Source organism: Alosa pseudoharengus, unplaced genomic scaffold, assembly GCF_046254945.1.
Source record: "Alosa pseudoharengus isolate Yale_2024_CS ecotype anadromous, Long Island Sound unplaced genomic scaffold, YU_APseudo_1.1 YU_APseudo_1.1_scf_4, whole genome shotgun sequence".
In the NCBI taxonomy this organism is placed as follows: domain Eukaryota; kingdom Metazoa; phylum Chordata; class Actinopteri; order Clupeiformes; family Clupeidae; genus Alosa; species Alosa pseudoharengus.
Window position 1 is genome coordinate 38,556,245 of NW_027468774.1, and position 16,918 is coordinate 38,573,162.

General features: G+C 40.0%; 1 protein-coding gene across 1 annotated transcript in view; it reads right to left on the reverse strand.

The window, feature by feature from the left end:
- The window catches only part of LOC143102544 (cytoplasmic phosphatidylinositol transfer protein 1-like), a 29,456-nt gene extending 13,384 nt beyond the window's left edge, over window positions 1-16,072 (reverse strand). Inside the window, exons 1-8 of the mRNA XM_076266201.1 lie at window positions 15,922-16,072; window positions 15,252-15,409; window positions 12,100-12,248; window positions 9,615-9,703; window positions 9,114-9,121; window positions 5,068-5,139; window positions 4,679-4,774; window positions 3,650-3,805 (exon numbers count right to left, since the gene is read on the reverse strand). Coding sequence (XP_076122316.1) covers window positions 3,650-3,805; window positions 4,679-4,774; window positions 5,068-5,139; window positions 9,114-9,121; window positions 9,615-9,703; window positions 12,100-12,248; window positions 15,252-15,299 — 618 coding nt within the window. The 5' untranslated portion in view covers window positions 15,300-15,409; window positions 15,922-16,072. The remainder of the gene's footprint in view (window positions 1-3,649; window positions 3,806-4,678; window positions 4,775-5,067; window positions 5,140-9,113; window positions 9,122-9,614; window positions 9,704-12,099; window positions 12,249-15,251; window positions 15,410-15,921) is intronic.
- Window positions 16,073-16,918: the final 846 nt, after the last annotated feature.

Genomic DNA, 16,918 nt, shown 5'->3' on the forward strand with positions numbered 1-16,918 from the left:
TGCTCTATTTAAATTCCACAGAACCAATTACTGTTCAAAGAAAACATTTTTTGTAATTTAATTACTCGTCATCCTATTAAAATACCTATAAACAGATTAGTTAAATTGCAAAATAGTTCATTCCCAGCAGTTGTTCTATTTACACTGAACTTCAGTGAGAATAATAAGCTATTGTTTTTAGCTCATCATTGGCATATTTGTTTTTTAAATTGCAGTAGTTCCTTTTGCAGAGAAAAGCACCTCTGCCTGGGATGGCACGTTTAAACTTTCCCAGAAGGCTTTTAAGGTGTTTGTGACCCCCGCCCCAGTCCTACTGAAACTTTTACTGAACCTATGGCTCGTCCTTTTTTTAATCACCTGTTATTTTGTCCTCAATGATGTTTGTTTGCAGATTTTTCCATTGGCTATAATATTTTTTTCATTACTTGGTTAAGAAACAGTAGACTTTTCTAAATATTTAGAATGTCTTCTTTGGCTGCACTAGTTACTTTTAACATCATTTGGTTTATGCCAGTTTTCTTTCTCAAAAAGGAAGAAAATAAATCAGCGACTGGTCTCAAGACAGTAACATTGCCGCTGTGCATTCATTTACACTAGCCAATATGCCCCAGCACATCTATCTATTAACAACAGGAATGTCTGTCTGTCTGTAAGTAAGTGTGCTGGCGAGTGTATGCGTTATGCATAATATAATAATATTCTATATTCATTATTAAATGCTTAGCGGGAATTAAAGCAGGCCTTACCTATGGGCATGTAATTGGGCATTGGGTTTTCTACAGTAATAGCATGTTTTGAATGGGCACTGCACTAGTCACAGAAAATGTCTATAAATCATGTAGCCCAGACAATCTCTGAGAAAAAAAAATAAAAAATCACCCAACACAAAAATAATTGCAACAGAAATTATTTTGTTGTATTCAGTTCATGAAACCTTCCCATATCACATACCAAAAGTCCATGAAAATCCAAGTGGTGGAACATAGTAAAAATTGGAATTATTGTGTGTCAATGGCCAAAAGCTGCACCTTTGGCAGTTTTACTAAACTTTCATAGTACAGGGGATACAGCGGGGAAAATAAATATTGAACACGTCAACATTTTTTTGAGTAAGTATACTTCTAGTGAGGCTATTTGCATTAAATTTTCACCAGACATTAGTATTAACTTAGGTAATCCACACATATAAAAATCCAAACATTAATGTTCATAAGTAGAGTTATGAGTAAAAAAGTGGAATGCCACAGGAAAAAAGTATTGAACACGCCTATTGAAATTTCTTAAATACTTTGTGGAAAACCCTTTATTTGTAATGAGAGCTTCAAGGCATTTCCTCTATGACGAAACTAATCAGTCGCAGTATTCAGGTGTGATTTTGGCCAATTCTTTTAAACAGATAGTCTTTTAATATTGAAGATTCCAGGGGTCCCTCTTGTAAATCCTGATCTTTAGGTAACTTCCAAAACTGTTCAATTGGATTTAAGTCAGGGCCTGAATTTCCTTTCTCTGAAACCAATTGAGAGTTTCCTTTGCTGAATGCTTTGGATCATTGTCCTGCTGGAAGGTCTAGCCATGTCTCATCCTCATTGTTCTGGTGGATGGCAAGATTCTCCCAGAAAAAATGGCTCCATTCATCATTTCTTCAACTGTATGAAGTCTGCCAGTACCATGAGATGAAAAACAGCCCCACACCGTGATGCCTCCACCTCCAAACTTCACTGTTGGTATGGTATTTTTAGGGTGATGCACGGTGCCATTTCTCCTCCAAATATGGTGTGTAGTATGACATTCAAAGAGTTAAATTTTGCTCTCACCTGACCAGAATACATTCTCTTAGTATTTCATAGGCTTGTCCAAATGTTGTGTAGCAAACTTTCAATTAGCTTCGACATGTTTTTCTTCAGTAATAGAGTCATGTGGGGTGAGCATGCATAGAGGCCATGGCGGTGGAGTGCATTACCTATGATTTTCTCTGTAACAATTGAACCTGCTGCCTCCCAGTCTTTCTGGAGTGGTCCTTGGCTCTTAGGCTACACTTCAGACTATCCTTCTGACTTCCTGGTCAGAAATCTTGTGAGGAGATCCTGTGAATGGCCGATTGATGATGCAGTGATGTTCCTTCCACTTGCAGATAATGGCTCCAATACTACTTACTGGATGATTCTGAAGTTTTGAAATGCATCTGTAACCAGTTCCATTGATATGTTTTGCAACAATAATGTTGCAAAGGTCTTGAAAGAGCTCTTTGCTTTTACCCATCATGACATGTTTCTTGTGTGACAACTTGGTGACAAAAAACCTTTTTATAGCTCATCAATATGTACTAACCCAGCTTACATTAATTTGCACAGATAGGACAGATAATTACTCTCTAACTATATATAGATTCCAGCTCGTTCCTTGCCATTCCTTGCCTTTGTGTACTGTTTTTTCTTAGAGTGTTTAATACTTTTTCCCTGTGCCATTACACTTTTTTACTCATAACTCTACTTAGGGACTTTAATGTTTGGATTTTTTAATATGTGTGGATTACCTAAGTTAATACTAATGTCTGTAGAAAATTTCATGCGAATAGCCTCTCTGGAAGTATACTTACTGAAAAAAATGTTGACGTGTTCAATACTTATTTTCTCCGCTGTATGTGAAATTTAGGTCAAATTCTTTCATAAAGGCATGAAACTTGGTGAACTTGTACAGTTTGGAGCCCTGAACATTTTCAGATATAAAACCATTGTCAAAATACCCTAATGGTCGCTGTGGCAACCATTAAATGTTCTACTATCACTGAATTAAACCTATATTTGTCATTATATCTCCTGAACCAAACATGGTATAACATGGCAGTATTTATGATACATGTATTACATATTTCAAATACAAAATAGTATTTTCATATATTTGTAATTTGTATTTGACTGGGTTGAAGAAAATGGCTTTTGTATCAAAATATTTTATAGGTGTGTATTTTTGTAGTTTAAAAATATTGACGAAATATTTTTTGTAGGCCTAAAACCAATACTTTTGGTGATGTGATGACATCATAAAAGTGCAAAACAATGAATGTAGCCTCTGACTGATGCCGACTTAGTAATCTGCCTACACTTGTGATAATAATATTGAGATTCAGGAAGATGATCCAGTGCAAGATTAAGCAGGTCAATACAGGGTTCAACATCAAAAAAATTTATACAAAAGGTTTTTTTATGGATTCTGGTACTGTTGGACATGCTAAATAACATACTAAAAATCTAGTACAATCTGACCATTAGAAAAAGGACATTTTCAAGATGGCCACCAAAATGGCTGTCAAGAGGTTAGAATGGCTAACCTCTATACGCAACGCGACAAAGGGTGTGGTAATTAACGACCTAAGGAGGAGTCTAGCGCATTATCTAGAAATCGCTATCATACACTACCTAAAATGCATTACGCCACTTACCAAGAGAAACCCGGTCAAAAATCCATGGTGAGTTGTTTATATGTTACTTTAAGAGTGCATTATCAACAGTCATATGGGTGGGTGCACAACTACACCCTGCTTCTCTCATCCACAGGAACGCGCACCAGCGCACATCCATACAAAACATTACAAATTACACGATTACAATGGGAAACATAATTATAATGTTGAGGAGTCAAGGGAACATACCTTATGGGTGAATTGTTCTACCCGGGTCTGCAGGCCCCACACTTCAAACTGGACTCTCACCAGCTTGTAGGAACACATAATAGGGGAGCAGGTCTGTCTCCAGTCTTCCTGGAGTGGCCCTCGGCCAGTCTTCACAGAAGAGAAGCACCTCAAGTCCTTCAAGCGGAGCGGACGAAGGAGAAGAGGAGAGCAGAGGTTAACAATCACTGGGACTGAAGCACATCCAGAGCTGGGAGGCCGAGGTATCAAAAAATCACTATCATCCTCATCGGTATCAATCCGAGGTATCAAAAAATCACTATCATCCTCATCCACAATCAAGACTGTGAAAACACAGACTGCATAGATCACACAGAATATATTATTAGAGTAGGGATGATGGAGTTTAAAGCATGGCAACGTTGCTGCTAGTCATAGCAAGTTAATGTGGCTGAACCACTGTGTAGGGACGATCTCTCTCAATGTGAGCTTCTAGGTCCTCTATTACAATTCTAGTTGGATTCGGTGACAGATGTGATTGTTGTTCACATACGGCTGAGTCTGTTACATGTTCACGTGTTCAAGTATGCCGATTGTAATTCTTCCCTTCACACTTTTCCCTTACAGCTTCTAAGCCTCAAATCCTCTGCAGACACCTGAACACATCATGCGAGACCGCGCAGGCTGATCCACTCCAGAGATTTATAGCCATCGTTTTAGCAACACCACCACCACGCTTACCTTACTGGTCTCATAGGGACCCAGGAGTGATGGGGATGGGGGGGTTGGAGTGGAGTGGATTGTGTGTGTGTGTGTGTGTGTGGGGGGGGGGGGGGGGGGGCTAAGTCCCAGCTAAGTCGCCTCACCCAGGGAGAAAAGCAACACATGTTGGACTCTTTCCACTCTAATTAAAGAAATGGGGCTCCAATCAGACAGTGAATATCCACAATGTTTTTTGATGATGAAGGTTTGGTCGTGAGAGTGTACGTGCGCGTGTGTGTGTTAGCAAAAACACAGACACCCCCCCCCCCTCTTTTTCATTAGTGATACCTCCGAGAGGTTGTAGTGCCTCTCGGGGAAGTCATCGTAGGCTATATCCAAGGCATCCACCTCCACAGCACAGCTGTCTTTTTCCAGGCCAAAAATCTAAGCAGGGAAAAGGATGAAAGTGTTGGCATAAAATGTGAGATATACAAGGGCCTCGGCGCCACAGTGATAAATTCATGCCTCATCTGAGGGCTCTGTATTTCTTAAGATCAGAAGATGAAGTCGGACATAAATATTCATGGGCCAGGTGTGACTGCAGCGGCACCACGAGCATTTCGGATAAACACTGATGCTTCCACAGATACATTCAAATGAGTTCAAATGAGAAAGCTCCTATCTGGCCTCCGCTTCTAGGTTATCTCGTCAAAACAACTCCAAACCGCTATACTTACATTGTCACTGGTTCCACGGTTGTTCTCATATTTTGTCTCAATGTGGATGGAGAACTTTGGCAGAAAGGAACACTGGAGAACAAAACAGACAGCAGCTAGTTAGCTTTAACATAGTTAGTTAGCTTATCTTAGTAAATTAGCTTCTTTCCAGACATTAGCGAACACTGGTGCAGATCTGGTCTTTGTCTAGCACAGACCTGACAAATCACATGGGTCTTCACAAACTATGATTCACAGTGTCCGTACATAATCTATAATGTCTGTGCATATGTTAACTGGTAATGTTGTGTTGCTATAGCAAAAAAGACACATAGAATCTGTGTTATTCACTGGTGAGGATTGGAACATTTATATCCATCAGAATGTGAAACACGTATTAGTCTTTGTGTACAACCACACCTTGACCACAGGACACATATTTGCCTCGTTGTCTTGCTAGGCCTATTGGTGACTATGTCAGAACTGTGGCACAAAGTAGTTGACAATTTCTAGTTACTGTAGATATTTAACAATATTTTGCAAGATGTTTCCAGCCTTGTTCCCTTGTTTTTATATAAATATATATATTTCAGATGGCCACGTTTAACACAATGCAGGTTACACTGGGGCAGTGACCTGGATTGGGAGTGAGGTTTAGGAGGGTGATTGTAACAGATGCCAGCTTAGCTGTACGTGTGGAATGTTGGTACACCTCACCCCCCGACGCCTCAATAGTGCTGCTGGCATGAAAGCTAGTAGCTTGGGCTTTTAGCTCGATTGTCGAGTCCGGGCGAGTGCAGGGCTGAACCGTGCAGGTTCCAAACAACAAAGGTTACAATAGCAAGTCCAATATGTTTAGGGAAAAACATATTTTTGTCACAAAAATTAATGAATAATCGTGATAAATAATTGTGATCTCAATATTGATCAAAAATAATCATGTTTATCATTTTGGCCGTAATCGTGCAGCTGTTTTAACTATTATATTATTTAACATCACGTTTTGCATTTCTAGTTTGAGTAGGCCTATTACTGCTCGTGACATTTCTCCTCCACATAAAATTAGAGAAAAACTTTCAGTGACTGAAACAAACTCTCTCTACACAGGAAACCACTGGTGTAACTGGTACCCGCCGTGTCCCCTACCTACTCTGGCTGGATGACTGACCAATGTCACGTATGCTTTAGGTTTGCACGTAGCCTGTTGCCCCATAAAGTGTACGGATCTTGTGGTCCCTGCGTCTCTTACCTACTCTGGCTGACTGTCTGACCAATGTCACAAGTATATGCTTTTGGTTTGCACAAAGCTGAAAGTACATTTACATAATTTGCTTCCTGACAGATGTCACGTACATCATTCTCAGACACTGTTTAAATGTGAGTACAGTGACATTGTCATCTCTCATATGGCTCTTGTGCTGCTGCCTGTCTAGCCACAACAAAGCCTTGATCTCAGGAAGTGGGATATCTGTCAAAACAAGATACACGCTACTATCAGCGTAGGTTACGTCGTGACTCTACAGTGGCTCTAACGAAAAGTGCATTCTCTGTTGGGATAGTGATGACAGACAAACCGAGAGGGATAAATGACAGCAGCAAGGTTTCCCATTATCATATATTCTTTGTTCATAATCTAACGTGTTATCCTGATCTGTCAGATTTGCACTGAGATGATTCTCAATAATACGGAACAATATGCGTTCCGTATCAGTTCAATACGGAACACATCTTTTTAGAGATGCACCGATATGGAATTTTAGGGCCGATAACGATAACCGATATTTATTGGTTTGTTGTGGCTGATACCGATACGATAACCGATAATATTACTCTTGAAAAAAATTTGTGAAAAGTGATTTGGGGAAAGCATTTAATAAGCATAATTTTATTGCAGTAATTTTACCTACCACCAAATGATGGACAGAACTCATAATAGTCCTCAATAGTACGGCAGTCAACAACATAACAGTAGCCTAGCCCTACAGTATGTGTGGCTCCTTTAAGTGAACCTGACGTCAGTGAATTGCGAGTGAGTGGCTAGAGAGTTTGAATCGTTTTCATTTAGGACTAAACGCTCATAAACGGCTCAGCTTGGAATAAGCTACAGTATAGCGACCAAATCAGAGTTTGTGAGGGAAACTTAGGTTTAGTTTCAACTGCGGGTAACTGAATAAAGCTGCAACTCCTCAGACTGTATCTTATGTCCGTCTACGTTGCGCACAACCTGCTGCAGCAGAAATGAAAGGTGTTAGCCCCGAAGGTTTTAATAACTTATTATGATGACCTGTCTGGAACTGAAGCACGAATGGTTAGCATATTTCTAGGTAATAATACAAAACCCAAGCTAAAGTAAATGCAAATATAATACTAAAACACAACTTAGAACTAGGCCTACTTATGTACTCGTCCCACTAACGAGTTTGTTTATTTGTTTCCCCGACCAGCGCGGTAAAGTGCAAACACACCAGCACAAGACGGCTCTAGATAGGGCCGAGCTCCGCTCTGTTAAGGTTAAATGGCGGATCATTCACGAGAGGATTTTGAGATGCACAGATTCCCAAATGAACGCCATGTGTAATGCAGCACTGTGGGCAAAACCATTAAAAAGTTAATAGCCAGCCTGGCTTACGGCAGCCATATTGGATATAGGGCTCTCACAAAATCTCCCCACATTTTTGTGAGGGGCACCCGGGCAAATTTTTTTCTTTAACCTTTATAGATGACAAATCTAGTGAGAAACGAACCTTCGCTCTCCACGGTCACGGAACTGTTATAGATGACCGAACTACAAGCTCAAGTGCTAGCTCAGTGTAGCCAGACGTAGGCCTAAATTAGGACTTTAAAAAATATCGGCGCAAATTATCGGCCAGAATTCTATTATCGGACCGATAATAATATTTTAATTTTTTCACTTATCGGCTAATAATATATCGGCCGCCGATATATTGTGCATCCCTACATCTTTTTAATTTCAAATAAGGGACGATTCCGTATTTTACGGAACGGTTGGCAACCCGAGTTCCATCTCCACCACGGGCCAGGCCGAGCGGAGTGGGTGATAGGCCGAGTCGCGCTTGCAAGAGGGCAATAGCGACACAGACGTTGTTATTGATCAAGAGGAGGAGGAATTATGGAGCCATACAGCAGTAGAAATGTGGTATTATTGTTTTGTAGCCACACCCCCCCCCCCCCCCCCCCCCATGGTGGTTTTGTGAACAGAAAAACTATATTTATCTTACACAAGTCCTTTGACCCAGAAATGTAAGTGTTAGAAGAGTGTCAGGCTCAAACAGCGCATACTTCATAAAAGATGCTATATCTCCATTTACAGAAAAAAAACAGGGATTTTGATGAAAACTAGCCACTGTTTAGCTTGGGAGGCATGTAGAAATAAACGGTTTGTATCCACTGCGAGCTTAAAGTCTCACCTTTCAAACGAGCCATAGTATGTTTCCATAGCTATAACATAGAATACGCTGTGGCTCTACAAAAATAGTCAACAATGATCTAGATTGCTGGCACTCTGGGCCAAAGCTTCCGAAAACAGCGTGGCATTCAAAGTGTTAAGTGACTGGTTAGATATCAAAATGATGCAATACATACAGTAAGCATCCTCCAGATTTCTGCACAAAGAATGCATACATTCTCTCACACTCATAGAGAGAGAGAGAGAGAGAGATAGAGACCCATTTGGCTAAATGCTTTCATAGTAATGGTTCCCCCTTCCTCGGCAGAACCCATATGTAATGTCATTACCGCTCACAGCTGGTGATGGGGGTGAACTGTAATTGCTTGTCATGACACGGCACTTCATGGACTGCATAAACATTTATAAGATCTCTGCGACACCCCACCCCACTGATTTATGGGCCAGCTTTGCAATCACGCTAAACATTTTGGCTGCCACTTAGCCACTGACACGATCTAGCGGGCAGGACGTGGAGTTGGCTTTCGTGCGAGCGGAAACATGTAGCACGTGGTATGGATGTGGTGTTGCATGACAAATACACAACATACGCAATAAACAAGACAACAGTCTACTGCTCAAATCTCAGAAGCCAACTTACTGTGTATTCTGGATCAGGTTGCCCAAACATCAAGGAGAAAAAAAATTGGTTGGGGTTCATGAAAGAGACACAAGATGAGAGTGTATAAGCATTTGGCATTCAAGAAACCTTCATCCAAAGCAATTTACAGCTAAGCAACTGAAGCCAGACGTTTCATAAGCTTCAACGGTAGGTAACTAAGCACATGGTACTGCTATGCACATGGCCCTGTCTTCCACATCATGTGACCACATTTACTGCATGCTGTCAGTCCTTCTCACTTTCATTATAAATGTCATTACACCATTCAATTACTTTTAGTATCAATCATTCCACACAATGAACTGGATAATAAATCGCATTGTGTAAAAATCTTAAAATATAACATAGCCGTAGCACACCACAAAATTTTGAATTGCACTCCATGCTGTTCAGGTGGCAGAAATGTCACAGTGTGAAGCCTGTAAAAAAGAAATGGCCGTGCAGGCCAGTGGCTCCCATGGTGAGGGCTGTTAGGCTTACCCGTTATAGTGTAGGGATAATAATTCCAGGCTTTTTCCGTGATGTAAAAAATACGTGGGACGAAGGCACGGGCCCAGCTTGGAAGCTTGCTGCAAAATGTCATCACACACCATGATTGAGATAGAAATAACAGTAGCAGCCAATAGAAAAAGCAGCAGCAGCAGCAGCGGCGGCAGCAGAAGTATAAATTTACATGGTACAAGACACCAATGGCTGGTGGTGTATGATATGAATGAGCTTACATCTCAGAGTATTTCTGGCACAGGGGATACCATACAGTACATACCATTACAGATGGATGTAGGCACAGTGAAAGAGGGGATGAGAGAGAGAGAGAGAGAGACAGCGAGAAAGAGAAAGCGAAAGAAAAGAGACACAAACCTATGTACGTTACATGTAAGGCATAACTAAGTAACCCTTTATTAAGTCCATTGGGGGTCAATTCCAGACCTCTGTATTTTTTGTGGGGGTCCTCGTAATCCTGTAAAGGCTTATTCTGTCTCTACATTCTTCAAATTATTACATAGCTACCAACCGGAACAATACAGTACAACTTAGAAAGGTTATTGAGCTTTGACCAACCATTAGCTGACTCTTGTCTATGCTTTTTAATAAGACTTTCACTTCTAACAATGTCACAACCACTGGTTGCTTATGGCAGAGGTAAATTAATGAGTTCAGCAATCAGTTCTCAAGAGGCAGTTAACCTTCAACCCCTCAATCAAACAAAATCAAAATGGAGGATTCTGCAGTACAAAATAATAAGGCATGTATAGGTCATGTAGAGTGGAGAGAGTGGAGAGCACTATTCTCATGATTATACATAATCTATGCAAACATGTACATACATGTATATATACATAAAATAAAAATGTATTCTTCATGACACATACAAAAAAAATATATGCTTCCAGAGGCACACCCAACTGCTTCTCCAACCATTACCGCCATTTCAGTTGAGGAAAACAGCAGCATTGCCAGCAACACATGCCTGTTTCCCCTGACGAGCTCCTATAGGTAGCGATGGCAGCAATCGATCTGCTGTTCTTCCAATTAACTACACACCAAATCCCAGAGAGAAGAAGACGCGATGCGTCATCAATTAGTGCCGGTTCACAGACACTTTGACAAGGCCCAAATTTCTACCACGTTTGTAGCCCTTTCTGCGTCATGACAATTTCTTACTTTAAGATCATGTACATTCTAAGGGGGAAATGATGCAACTAAATGAAATGTTGACTGTTGACTGCAAACAAAAGTGTCAGCATAACCTGGATTAAAGAACAGAGAGAGTGAGAGCGAGCAAAAGAGAGCGACAGAGTGCAGGAAGGAAAGACAAAAAAGAAGTGTGCAGAGAGGAAGACAGAAAACATGTGACTGTGCATGGGGGGCTCAATGAGAGAGAGAGAAAAAAAAGAGAGGCAATCAAAGAAAAAAGAAAGGCTGACAGTGATGAAGGTAGAAAGAGAGAAGACTAGTCCTCAGCAAACTGAAATCATTTAAATCATTTGGTTTGGTATATTTGGTTATATATATATATATAGCCAAATTAAAGTGCTTAAATAGATTTGTATTGAAGAGCTTTATCGAACTGATCTCGAAGACAGGTCACCAAATACGTGCAGAACTTGTTGTCAAAACCAACAAACTTAATCATTGCGCCTCACCTAACTTCACCTCTCTCTCTCTCTGTCTCTCTCTGTCTCTCTCAGTGACAGCAAAGCAGTTAGTTGAACAGAACTGGCTATTGACAATGTATTTCATTAAAGAGTGCATATTTGTGGAGAGCCAAGTTAAAAATAGAGTGCTTTGAGGTTTGGTTTCAATACTTTAACAGCCCCATAACTAAAACAAAATGGTTAGGCGGGTTGCTTAGAAACTAAAGCAATTCCGTAAGGGGGAAAAAAATCAGCGACAGTTGTCAGAGCAAATGGTCTTTCACACGTTTACAGAGTTAAGGCCAAGGAAAATGGCATAACTGTTGACATCCGTTAACTTGAGACATTGACGGTCGGACAGAAACCAACGATTTCCACTCTAATGAAAACGAAACCAATTACTGCACCGTCACTTACTTCAAAGATAATGGCAGTCACTGCTCTACTTGTCTACCACCAGTTGTTATAATCCAACAGAGTGGCCTAATTACTCGAATAGCTTAAGGAAATGGCTTTAGCACCCAGTAAAATCTGTCAAAGACCACAATCTTATGATAAAACACAAAATGACAGTTGGTGAACCCAACAAATAAAAAATCCAAACTCATCTGTCACCCAAAAAAATGAGCATCTCTGCAAATCTCTAACTTAAAAGGGACAAAGCTATATTGACATTCAGTAACAAAAGGAAGTCAATTAAACTGGCATTACAAATTGTTGTTAAAAGTGACTGCACAGATCTCCTTCAACTGGAGACCCTCATGTTCATCTGTCATATGATCATAAAAGTTAGACACCTGTCATAGCATTGAGGGGAAAAGACTCACCTGGACAAGTGAATTCTCTTTTCTGTGAGCTGACCCTGCCCATGCACAGGGTCATAATGTGATTCATTCCGGACAACTTCAATCCCCTCCTCTGTGTCACTTTCCTGATGGCTGTGTTTGCTAATTGTGTACAACTGCCCTATCCTGTACTGTATGGAAGACAAAACGCCACAAAATATACGCTATGTTCATTTACAGGGATAGAATGACAGTTTTTGTAACTCAATGTTATTGATAAAAGTGCAAACTTGCCACAAAATATCTGTGCGTAGGCTACTAGCCAGCACTTCAGGACAGGTTTGCCTTACACAGAGGTGGAAAGTAACGAAATACATTTACTCACGTTACTGTATTGAGTAGTTTTTCTGTGTATTTTGTATTTTTTAAGTAGTTTATAAAATCGGTATTTTAAATTTTACTTGATTAAATTTTGAGTGAAGTATTGTACTTCGCTACATCAAAAATCTCATTCGTTACTTGAGTAAAAAAAAAAGTTAAGACTAACGAAAACAGAAAGGGAGAGAAAATAAATTGCGCCCTAAACCACTAGTGATAATGATCAGCATGTAGCCTACAACAAAACATGAATCAAGCAGTCTTTCTGAAAGTGATGGAGCTGGATCACGAGATGCATCAGATTAGCCTAACGTATGAAAGTGTATTTTACGCTATTCCAATGGGTTGTCTCAGTTAGTTTTAGCACCAATGATTGCGGAGATATTCAAGCTAGCAAACACCTTGGGATTTCGTGTTTTGACGTTTGTGCTCACCTTTCTTTGTAAAGAAGTTTATTAGCAGTTGTTTCCCCTCATGTTTATGTCTCTCTTTTTCCTGTTTTGGCCTTTGTTTTTAGTAACTTTAGCCTACTTGGCTTTCTTGGAGAAAGACATTGCACCAGCAGCACAACAATTAGCGGTCCACTAGCGATGCTCAACTAAATAAACAAAAGATAGACTACCTTATGAATCGTGCAGGTGGACTAAACCATTTAGCTCTTTAGCAAGGGAGAGTGAGAGTGACCTTAGACCAGTGTTTCTCAAACTTTTTTTCTGGGGACCCACTTTTTAAAAATGACAGACTATCGCGACCCAACTCGTGTCTGTGGTAGTTAACAAACTAGACAGTTTTCACTATGTTTTGTATACAAAATCCAGTCAGTCAAACTTTACATTTCGTCTGACATTCATTTTGACATTTAAGTTAAAATATTCAGGTAAAATAAATATATGGTGGAAATAACCTATTGAACGCTTATTTATTTTTTCAGTAATTAGCCTAAACTTCCAGTGAGTAGCCTATATTTGAAATTTTCAACACACATTATATTAACACACATATAAAAAATCCAAACATAAGAGTTATGTGTAATAAAGTGGAATGACACAGGAAAAAAAGTATTGAACGTTCCTACTGAAATTTCTTCAATACTTTGTGGAAGCCTTTGTTTGTAATGACAGCTTCAAGACATTTCCTGTATGACAAAACTTATTAGTCGCAGTATCAGGTGTGATTTTGGCCCATTGTTCTAAACAGATTCCAGGGGTCCCTCTTGTGAATCCTGATCTTTAGTTATTTCCAGAACTGTTTAATTGAATTTAATTGAATTGGCTGCCTTCAAGTCTTTTTGGATTTTCTCCGAATGGTCCTTGGCTCTTGGAATTGACTATCCTTCTGACTCCCTGGTCAGAAATATTGCGAGGAGATCCTGTGCAAGGCCGGTTGATGATGCAGTGATGTTTCTTCCACTTGCAGATAATGGCTCCCATGCTGCTTACTGAAAGATTCTGAAGTTTTGAAATGCATCTGTAACCAGTTTCATTGATATGTTTTGCAACAATAAGGTTGCAAATGTCTTGGGAGAACTTTTTGCTTTTATCCATCATGAAATGTTTCTTGTGTGACACCTTGGTAATGAAAAACCTTTTTATAGCCCATCGATATGTAGGCTACTAACCAAGCTTATATTAATTTGCACAGACAGAAAGGATAACTACTCTCTAACTACTTACAGATTTCAGCTCGTTCCTTCCCTTTCCTTGCCTTAGTGCTTTTTCTTGCGTGTTCAATACTTTTTCCCTGTGTTATTCCACTTCATTACACATGACTCTACTTATGGAGTTGTTTGGATTTTTTATGTGCGGATTACCGGAGTTATTACTAATGCCTGGTGAAAAATGTTGTGCCCCCTGTATTCCACTTTTCAAGGGCCCTCTCCTCCATTGGGGCCCTATACTTCCCACTTTCCCCCACCAGTTCGACACCCTTTAATCTGCTGAACCTTCTGCTCGTTTCCAAATATAAAAAAACTCTCTACAACTCAACATTGGCCTGCCTGCCTCAGCTGCCTGTGAGAGGGGCTTTTCAGTTGTGCTGGATTACTGTTCACTGCAAAGCGACCCAAGGATGAGTGCAACTAACTTTGAAAATAAACTACTGCTCAAACTTAAAGGAGAACTCCGGTGATTTTTCACATAGATCTCCATTTCTCAACGTCCTTATCACGTCCTTATCCACTCGGCGGCCATATTGCAACACTTTTTGGGCACTTATCGTGCATCTATTTCGGCAGATATGCGTGTGCGTAAGGCTTCACGACACCAATCTTGCTCCAGCAGCGAGATCACAACAGATGATTAGCACGATGTCTTCACAGCACACCACTTGATTGGCTCAATGTATTTTACAATACACCACATGATTGGCTCAATGTATTCACATGTCGACGTTTTGCCGTGGAAGGGTTGTGATGTGTTAGACAACTGCCATTTACAAACTAACCCCATGCACTATGGAGGATTTTTTGAGTGCTGTATCTTCTCATTAGAAAGTCTCTGGTAAAACTAGTTGTTCTGGTACCCACTCCCCCCCCCCCCAAAAAAGTAACTAAGTAACTTTTACTTAAAGTACATTTTAAATGCACTAGTTTTTACTTTTACTTGAGTACATTTTCAGATCGGTATTTTAACTTGTAGCCTACTTGAGTAATATTTAATCAAGGTATTGGTACTTTTACTTGAGTACAATATTTTCGTACTTTTTCCACCTCTGGCCTTACAATACATGCGTAGGTTATGTGGAGTTTTCCTAGGCCCTCTTCCCGTTATCTAGGCTCTGGGAGGAAGGAAGTACGTGGAAGTTGCCTGGGATCTTACCTCTTCCACCGTCAGTGGCATACATATGCGATACTCTTTCACAAGCATGACGTCCGCCCAACGTCAAATCCTTCCCAAAGTTCACAAGAAAAGGCACTACGTTTCAATTTGTAGATATTGTCAAGAAAAAGATAATCCCGGGTGTGGTGGATTAAAATCTGCAGGGGGAAACAAAAGTAGCCTATCACAAATGTTTCAAAGTGTACCAAATTGTTGCGGCTCGACAATGATTTTTAACAGTCGGCCAATAAAAGGCATTTCAATGTATTTTCTTATTAGCGCAACAGATGGCAAACACAGCAAACACCATCACCAAACATCTAGCAATAACAAAACAATAAGGCTAAAATCAACTTAACAATACAGAACACCACCAGTCTTCTAATCAATAATTTCGCCAACAACCTTAAGAAGAAGAGGTTGCGTGCATATCAAATCCGCTTTTCTGTTATCGACTTTGAGCAATAACTACACTTCGCCTACTTTGACAGAAACCGTCTAAGAACAATCGAGGAAACGTCGCCACCCTAGTTAGCAAAAAGTTTTAGGCTTCTTGAAAAACGTAAGAAACATTACAATGGTTAGCTACGAGGAAATTGTCGAATGTGTTACCGCTACATTTTCAAAGTAACCCACGTCTTTTTCGACCTCTTTGTCTGAAAACACTTACCTGCTTCTATGGTAAAAGTTTGACCTCAAACTGTTGAGGTTATTTATCGTCACCGATACAATCGCAGTATGCCATAACTCTCCGATTGATGAGACCAATACTAAACTTGCGTGCTGGACATCCACATTTCAAAAGTGATCTAATGTCTTTAGTTGGGCCACCAGGTCTACTGACCTCTAGAGGCAAATCTAACCAAGCCTATAAAGTAGCAATTCAACGCCTTCACACACCCTCAGTCGCTTTAGTAGGCTACATTTATCAGATTAAACATGAAAAATCTTGTTCAACCTCCAAATCATCTAGTCACAGCAATTTTTCGTTGTTTTCATCAAATAGAAAATGCTTTTGCACGTTCATGCACATATTTACAAAATGGTCTGCTGTTTCTATATGGTCTATCAATTGCATGTAAATCACAATATATAATCCTAATACGCCTCTCTACTGACTATCCGAAAACATCTGAGTTAGACTGACTTACTCATTACATGCTAAAGTGGTAAATAAGTTGTCATTAACTGTAGGCCTAATGCACATTTTACAATGCTCTCAGTTGACTCTGTAGCCTACATTCACTTATGAAGGGAAATGTGTGAAACATCAGCTCATCAAATGGTCAATCAGCTCTCTAAAATAGCTCAAGGGTGCTTCTCATAAACCTTCAATTGGGAAGTATATCAGCAGAGCACAACACAGTGTCTCAATTTCTGACAGCGAAAGAACAGAAAATGAATGTGTCAACCACCAGAGGAAAAAGAAGTGTTAGGCTATGCATTGGAAGGTGAGGAAGCAAAACATATAGAGGCCAAATAGGGACATTCTGAAATACGGGCTACAATTGTGGACCATGTTCCCCATCATGGGTTTACGACAACTGAGGTTGGTCGAAGGGTGGGAGATGTTGGAGAACATAACCATACCATCAATTATTTTTTAGAGAAAACCGGTGCGTAACTTTACACTGCACACTACACAGTGTAATGGTGTACTTAATGCT